Source organism: Scylla paramamosain, chromosome 22, assembly GCF_035594125.1.
Source record: "Scylla paramamosain isolate STU-SP2022 chromosome 22, ASM3559412v1, whole genome shotgun sequence".
In the NCBI taxonomy this organism is placed as follows: Eukaryota; Metazoa; Arthropoda; class Malacostraca; order Decapoda; family Portunidae; genus Scylla; species Scylla paramamosain.
The window spans coordinates 2,694,256-2,702,500 of NC_087172.1; the positions used below are offsets into that span (position 1 = coordinate 2,694,256).

Genomic DNA, 8,245 nt, shown 5'->3' on the forward strand with positions numbered 1-8,245 from the left:
ACAACAGTGGCACAATTCTCACTCAATACTGCTGCAATAAAAGAAAACACACACACACACACACACAAACTCACACACACACACACACACACACACACACACACACACACACACACACACACACACACACACACACACACACACACACACACGCAATGCGCAGAAGTTAGAAACAGCAGTGAAGCTGTCAATAAAGAAGAGTGCTGCAGTGCGTAGTTGGTAAGAAATGGAAGGATCAGGAAGCAAAGGAAAAACAAGGACAAGACAACTAGTAAAGCGGAGACTAGGAGGGAGATGTTGATTGGTAAAGTGAGGAAGATTAAGGAAAAAATGTTAATGAAGAAAAAATAGGGAAATAAGGAAAATTAGCCAAGACAAATGTTAAGGGAAGAAAAATCAGTAAAGGGAGAAAATTTCGGGATGAAGATTAGTAAGAAGAGGAAGATTATAGAGGAAATACTAGTAAAGGGGGAATTATTAGAGAGGAAAAGAAGATTGAAAAAGAGATGAAAACTAAGGAAGGAAAAACAGATAGAGAGAAAAACATGATTGGTAAGGAAAGTTAGACGATATTAATATAAAGTAATAAGATGATTATTATATAAATCAAGTGTCACTTTATTTTTAGTTTTGACAAGAGGATTTTTGTTAGCAAGTCAGCAATGTTTTCTGTTTGACTAGTAGTATTTTTATCGTATGTTCTATTCTATTGTATTATATTCCACTTTTAGTTACACTCCATAGTATTTCATTATTTATCATTCATCCATACGTCTTCTCTACACATTTTTAATTCTAGCTGAACGTTACATATTATTTCATCTTGATATCTGTATATTTCATGGTGCATATCTGTCTTAATAATTAGTCGTTAATCGTATTTATTTATTGCATTTGAGGGATAGAGAGAGAGAGAGAGAGAGAGAGAGAGAGAGAGAGAGAGAGAGAGAGAGAGAGAGAGAGAGAGAGAGAGAGAGAGAGAGAGAGAGAGAGAGAGAGAGAGAGAGAGAGGAGGGGAAGGAGAAGCAATGAAGGCTGAGCTGCAGGTATATAAGGCGTGGGCTGGACGGGACTGGCAGAGACACTTGGGCTGAAGACAGTGAGCAAACAACAGCACCAACCATGAAGTTCTACGTGAGTACTGGCTGCCACTCGCACGGCGCTGCCTTCCTCACTCACCGACACCTAATCCAGTCTTTGCTGACTTACTCTTCAACTGACTCATTTTACTCAGTTTTAGGCCATTCTTCTCGCTCACTCACTTTTCTACTTTTATCACATTTGATTCAGCATTAGAACACACCGTTTTCTTCCCTGTAGATGCAAACTTTTGTACATTTTGTTGAGTAACAAGCTTGCTGCCAAGTGACAGGTAGCCTTTGTGCCGCGCCTCGCAGTGTGCAGTGTGGCGAGGACGAGGAATGACAGTGTCTCTCCCGTGCAGGTGTGTGCGGCTGTGGGCCTCCTGGCAGTGGCGGCGCTGGTGCACGCCGACCCTGAGCCCGAGGCCCTTGCTGAGGCTGACCCTGAAGTCCCCCGCCCCTACTACCACCACCACGGCTACCCCAAGCACTACTACGGCCACTCTCACTACCACCAGAAGCGGTCTGCTGAACCCGAGGCTGCGGCCGATGCTGACGCGTCCCGATACACTTACCACCACCATGGCTACAACAGCCACCCTCACTATTACCGCCATCCCTACAAGCGGTCTGCTGACCCAGAGCCTACCCAGCACTACTATGGCTACCCCAGCCACTACCACGGTTACCCCCGCAAATACTACCACTAGAGGAAAATCTTTTCGCGACACCCAGCAGCCACCCTCTCCCTTTCCGGCCGCAGGAGCCTGTCTCTTGACATTAACGAAATGCTTACCCGAGGCGGCTGAGGGAGAGGCGACGACACCTGCTGCAGGATAGGCCGGTTCTGCTCACGTCGGTTTTTCTCGCACGCAGGTGTCGCCCCAGACGCCCCTGGGCACTCAGGTAAGGTGCCGCCCCGCCCCGGCTCCCTTACCCACTGGTCTGAATAAAGTTACCTTTCATTGATGTGCTTGTCTCCCTCTATCCTCATGAATACTACTACTACTAACCCTACTACTACTACTACTACTACTACTACTACTACTACTACTACTACTACTAATATTACTACTTCTACTGATGTGTTCGTCTCACTGTACACTCATGACCGCCACTATGAGCATTAGGTGCAGCAACCCCTAGGCGGGCACACTGCTGTTATCGCAGTTTTATTGACCACATGGAGGTTATTGGGACAGTGGAAGTGAAAGGAGCCTGAGGACTTGTACACTGACGGTCTGAGGAAGGTCAAGAACCGGTAGGAGGAATGAATGACTCTGGACGGTGACTGAAGAGAAGAGTTAAGGAACACGACACACAATAGAGCTTGTGTCTCTTACTTCACCGAGATAATCATAACTTTAACTTACCCTCTCGTTGTGCGGCTTCGCATGCACTACAATCTTGAGCTCAGTCGTGTATGAACTTAATCATTCAAGCATAATTGAAGAAGAGATTAATAGCTCCTTGAAATAAACTTTTTTTTTTCAAACTCTTGAACTTTTTATTTTATTTATTCATAAGAATCGTAATAAATGTACGAATAACAGAACGAAATAAAATCTTATTTTTCAAAATGTATTGTTTTCTGTATTCTCATTGCCATGTAAACCAAAAGACTTTAAATGGAATCCGTTCCAGCAGAAATCATCTTTCTATTATGGGTGTGTGTGGATCCCTCGAAAATTATGAGACTATATATTGTACTGAAAAAAAGAAAAGAAAAAATCCACAAATGTGTTTTACTTATCTCTAACTGTCCACGTGACAGATTCAGTCTGAATGGGATGAGTTATAATTTTTGGCAGTACCCAAAACCTGCCCGTGGCTACTGAGGGGCATGTTGTAGCGAGTTGTAAACAGTGTAAACCAGCCGGTGGCTTTCCATGGGCGCGTTGCAGAGAGTTGTAAACAGTATTAACCAGCCGGTGGCTCTTCAGGGGCGGTTTGCAGCGAGTTGTAAACAGTGTAAAACAACAACAGTAAAAACAACAGTGGCGCAATTCTCACTCAATACTCCTGCAATAAAAGAAAACACACACACACACACACACACACACACACACACACACACACACACACACACACACACACACACACACACACACACACACACACACACACGGAATGCGCAGAAGTTAGAAACAGCAGTGAAGCTGTCAATAAAGAAGAGTGCGGCAGTGCGTAGTTGGTAAGGAATGCAAGGATCAGGAAGCAAAGGAAAAACAAGGAAAGACAACTAGTAAAGAGAGACTAGGAGGGAGATGTTGATTGGTAAAGTGAGGAAGATTAAGGAGAAAATGTTAATGAAGAAAAAAATTGGGAAATAAGGAAAATTAACCAAGACAAATGTTAAGGGAAGAAAAATCAGTAAAGAGAGAAAATTTCGGGACGAAGATTAGTAAGAAGAGGAAGATTATAGAGGAAATACTAGTAAAGGGGGAATTATTAGAGAGGAAAACAAGATTGATAAAGAGAGGAAAACCAAGGAAGGAAAAACAGATAGAGGGAAAACATGATTGGTAAGGAAAGTTAGACGATATTAATATAAAGTAATAAGATAATTATTAAATAAATCAAGTGTCACTTTATTTTTAGTTTTGACAAAGTGATTTTTGTTAGCAAGTCAGCGATGTTTTCTGTTTGACTAGTAGTAATTTTATCACCTGTACTATTCTATTGCATTATATTCCACTGTTAGTTACACTCTATAGTATTTCATTATTTACCATTCATCCTCTACACATTTTTAATTCTAGTTGAACGTTACATATTGTTTCATCTTGATATCTATATATTTCATGGTGCATCTCCGTCTTACACTAAGTCGTCAATCGTATTTATTTACTGCATTTGAGAGAGAGAGAGAGAGAGAGAGAGAGAGAGAGAGAGAGAGAGAGAGAGAGAGAGAGAGAGAGAGAGAGAGAGAGAGAGAGAGAGAGAGGAGAGAGAGAGAGAGAGGAGGGGAAGGAGAAGCAATGAAGGCTGAGCTGCAGGTATATAAGGCGTGGGCTGGACGGGACTGGCAGAGACACTTGGGCTGAAGACAGTGAGCAAACAACAGCACCAACCATGAAGTTCTACGTGAGTACTGGCTGCCACTCGCACGGCGCTGCCTTCCTCACTCACCGACACCTAATCCAGTCTTTGCTGACTTACTCTTCAACTGACTCATTTTACTCAGTTTTAGGCCATTCTTCTCGCTCACTCACTTTTCTACTTTTATCACATTTGATTCAGCATCAGAACACACCGTTTTCTTCCCTGTAGATGCAAACTTCTGTACATTTTGTTGAGTAACAAGCTTGCTGCCAAATGACAGGTAGCCTTTGTGCCGCGCCTCGCAGTGTGCAGTGTGGCGAGGACAAGGAATGACAGTGTTTCTCCCGTGCAGGTGTGTGCGGCTGTGGGCCTCCTGGCAGTGGCGGCGCTGGTGCACGCCGAACCTGAGCCCGAGGCCCTTGCTGAGGCTGACCCTGAAGTCCCCCGCCCCTACTACCACCACCACGGCTACCCCAAGCACTACTACGGCCACTCTCACTACCACCAGAAGCGGTCTGCTGAACCCGAGGCTGCGGCCGATGCTGACGCGTCCCGACACACTTACCACCACCATGGCTACAACAGCCACCCTCACTATTACCGCCATCCCTACAAGCGGTCTGCTGACCCCAGAGCCCACCCAACACTACTATGGCTACCCCGGCCACCACCACGGTTACCCCCGCAAATACTACCACTAGAGGCACACCTTTCCACGACACCCAGCAGCCACCCTCTCCCTTTCGGCCGCAGGGGCCTGTCTCTTGACATCAACGAAACGCTTACCCGAGGCGGCTGAGGGAGAGGCGACGACACCTGCTGCAGGATAGGCCGGTTCTGCTCACGTCGGTTTTTCTCGTGCGCAGGTGTCGCCCCAGACGCCCCGGGGCACTCAGGTAAGGTGCCGCCCCGCCCCGGCTCCCTTACCCACTCGCCTGAATAAAGTTACCTTCCACTGATGTGCTTGTCTCCCTCTATCCTCATGAATACTACTACTACTAACCCTACTACTTCTACTACTACTATCACTACTACTACTACTACTACTACTAATATTACTACTTCTACTGATGTGTTCCACTCACAGTACACTCATGACCGCCACTATGAGCATTAGGTGCAGCAACCCCTAGGCGGGCACACTGCTGTATCGCAAAGTTTTATTGACCTCATGGAGGTTATTGGAACAGTGGAAGTGAAAGGACCCTGAGGACTTGTACACTGACGGTCTGAGGAAGGTCAAGAACCGGTGGGAGGAATGAGTGACTCTGGACGGTGACTGTGAAGAGAAGAGTTAAGGAACACAACACACAATAGAGCTTGTGTCTCTTACTTCACCGAGATAATCATAACTTTAACTTACCCTCTCGTACAGACACTGACAAGCTCGCCAGTCATGTCCACAGACAAGGAACGCACGCACGAACAAACGAGCACATCCTCTGTCTGATGCAAAGCTAGGAGTGTTTTCTGTTTAGTTTCATCCGGCAAACAAGCAGAAACACCAGTCGTTGTGCGGCTTCGCATGCACTAAAATCTTGAGCTCAGTCGTGTATGAACTTAATCATTTAAGCATAATTGAAGAAGAAATTAATAGCTCCTTGAAATAAACTTTTTTTTCAAACTCTTGAACTTTTTATTTTATTTATTCATAAGAATCGTAATATATGTGCGAATATTAGAACCAAATAAAATCTATTTTTCAAAATGTATTGTTTTCTGTATTCTCATTGCCATGTAAACCAAAAGACTTTAAATGGAATCCGTTCCAGCAGAAATCATCTTTCTATTATGGGTGTGTGTGGATCCCTCGAAAATTATGAGACTATATATTGTACTGAAAAAAAAAAAAAAAATCCACAAATGTGTTTTACTTATCTCTAACTGTCCACGTGACAGATTCAGTCTGAATGGGATGAGTTATAATTTTGGACAGTACCCAAAACCTGCCCGTGGCTACTGAGGGGCATGTTGTAGCGAGTTGTAAACAATGTTAACCAGTCGGTGGCTCTTCAGGGGCGCTTTGCAGCGAGTTGTAAACAGTGTTAACCAACCGGTGGCTCTTCAGGGGCGCGTTGCAGCGAGTAGTTAATAGTGCTAACCAGCCGGTGGCTCTTCAGAGGCGCGTTGCGGCGAGTTGTAAACAGTGTTAACCAGCTGGTGGCTCTTCAGGGGCGCTTTGGAGCGAGTTGTAAACAGTGTAAAACAACAATTGTAAAAACAACAGTGGCACAATTCTCACTCAATACTGCTGCAATAAAAGAAAACACACACACACACACACACAAATTCACACACACACACACACACACACACACACACACACACACACACACACGCAATGCGCAGAAGTTAGAAACAGCAGTGAAGCTGTCAATAAAGAAGAGTGCGGCAGTGCGTAGTTGGTAAGAAATGGAAGGATCAGGAAGCAAAGGAAAAACAAGGACAAGACAACTAGTAAAGCGGAGACTAGGAGGGAGATGTTGATTGGTAAAGTGAGGAAGATTAAGGAGAAAATGTTAATGAAGAAAAAAATTGGGAAATAAGGAAAATTAGCCAAGACAAATGTTAAGGGAAGAAAAATCAGTAAAGGGAGAAAATTTCGGGATGAAGATTAGTAAGAAGAGGAAGATTATAGAGGAAATACTAGTAAAGGGGGAATTATTAGAGAGGAAAACAAGATTGATAAAGAGAGGAAAACCAAGGAAGGAAAAACAGATAGAGGGAAAACATGATTGTTAAGGAAAGTTAGACGATATTAATATAAAGTAATAAGATAATTATTAAATAAATCAAGTGTCACTTTATTTTTAGTTTTGACAAAGTGATTTTTGTTAGCAAGTCAGCGATGTTTTCTGTTTGACTAGTAGTAATTTTATCACCTGTACTATTCTATTGCATTATATTCCACTGTTAGTTACACTCTATAGCATTTCATTATTTACCATTCATCCTCTACACATTTTTAATTCTAGTTGAACGTTACATATTGTTTCATCTTGATATCTATATATTTCATGGTGCATCTCCGTCTTACACTAAGTCGTCAATCGTATTTATTTACTGCATTTGAGAGAGAGAGAGAGAGAGAGAGAGAGAGAGAGAGAGAGAGAGAGAGAGAGAGAGAGAGAGAGAGAGAGAGAGAGAGAGAGAGAGAGAGAGAGAGAGGAGAGAGAGAGAGAGAGAGAGAGGAGGGGAAGGAGAAGCAATGAAGGCTGAGCTGCAGGTATATAAGGCGTGGGCTGGACGGGACTGGCAGAGACACTTGGGCTGAAGGCAGTGAGCAAACAACAGCACCAACCATGAAGTTCTACGTGAGTACTGGCTGCCACTCGCACGGCGCTGCCTTCCTCACTCACCGACACCTAATCCAGTCTTTGCTGACTTACTCTTCAACTGACTCATTTTACTCAGTTTTAGGCCATTCTTCTCGCTCACTCACTTTTCTACTTTTATCACATTTGATTCAGCATCAGAACACACCGTTTTCTTCCCTGTAGATGCAAACTTCTGTACATTTTGTTGAGTAACAAGCTTGCTGCCAAATGACAGGTAGCCTTTGTGCCGCGCCTCGCAGTGTGCAGTGTGGCGAGGACAAGGAATGACAGTGTTTCTCCCCTGCAGGTGTGTGCGGCTGTGGGCCTCCTGGCAGTGGCGGCGCTGGTGCACGCCGACCCTGAGCCCGAGGCCCTTGCTGAGGCTGACCCTGAAGTCCCCCGCCCCTACTACCACCACCACGGCTACCCCAAGCACTACTACGGCCACTCTCACTACCACCAGAAGCGGTCTGCTGAACCCGAGGCTGCGGCCGATGCTGACGCGTCCCGACACACTTACCACCACCATGGCTACAACAGCCACCCTCACTATTACCGCCATCCCTACAAGCGGTCTGCTGACCCAGAGCCCACCCAGCACTACTATGGCTACCCCGGCCACCACCACGGTTACCCCCGCAAATACTACCACTAGAGACACACCTTTCCGCGACACCTAGCAGCCACCCTCTCCCTTTCGGCCGCAGGGGCCTGTCTCTTGACATCAACGAAACGCTTACCCGAGGCGGCTGAGGGAGAGGCGACGACATCTGCCGCAGGATAGGCCGGTTCTGCTCACGT

General features: G+C 45.2%; 4 protein-coding genes across 5 annotated transcripts in view; 3 read left to right on the top strand and 1 right to left on the bottom strand.

Moving 5' to 3' along the window:
- Positions 1-8,245, bottom strand: part of LOC135111425 (histidine-rich glycoprotein-like) — a 94,528-nt gene that overhangs the window by 32,567 nt on the left and 53,716 nt on the right. The gene's annotated exons all lie outside the window — the stretch shown is intronic.
- On the top strand, positions 1,083-2,051 carry LOC135111846 (histidine-rich glycoprotein-like). The gene is made up of 2 exons (XM_064025561.1): positions 1,083-1,134; positions 1,445-2,051. The coding sequence occupies exons 1-2, from the start codon at positions 1,123-1,125 to the stop codon at positions 1,790-1,792; spliced, it is 360 nt and encodes a 119-aa protein (XP_063881631.1). The 5' UTR covers positions 1,083-1,122; the 3' UTR covers positions 1,793-2,051.
- LOC135111848 (uncharacterized histidine-rich protein DDB_G0274557-like) lies at positions 4,115-5,083 on the top strand. Its single transcript, XM_064025564.1, has 2 exons — positions 4,115-4,169; positions 4,480-5,083. The coding sequence occupies exons 1-2, from the start codon at positions 4,158-4,160 to the stop codon at positions 4,924-4,926; spliced, it is 459 nt and encodes a 152-aa protein (XP_063881634.1). The 5' UTR covers positions 4,115-4,157; the 3' UTR covers positions 4,927-5,083.
- The window catches only part of LOC135111849 (histidine-rich glycoprotein-like), a 969-nt gene continuing 108 nt past the window's right edge, over positions 7,385-8,245 (top strand). Inside the window, exons 1-2 of the mRNA XM_064025565.1 lie at positions 7,385-7,441; positions 7,752-8,245. The exon at positions 7,752-8,245 is cut by the window's right edge and continues 108 nt beyond it. Of these exons, the coding sequence (XP_063881635.1) occupies positions 7,430-7,441; positions 7,752-8,099 (360 nt within the window). The 5' untranslated portion in view covers positions 7,385-7,429 and the 3' untranslated portion in view covers positions 8,100-8,245. The remainder of the gene's footprint in view (positions 7,442-7,751) is intronic.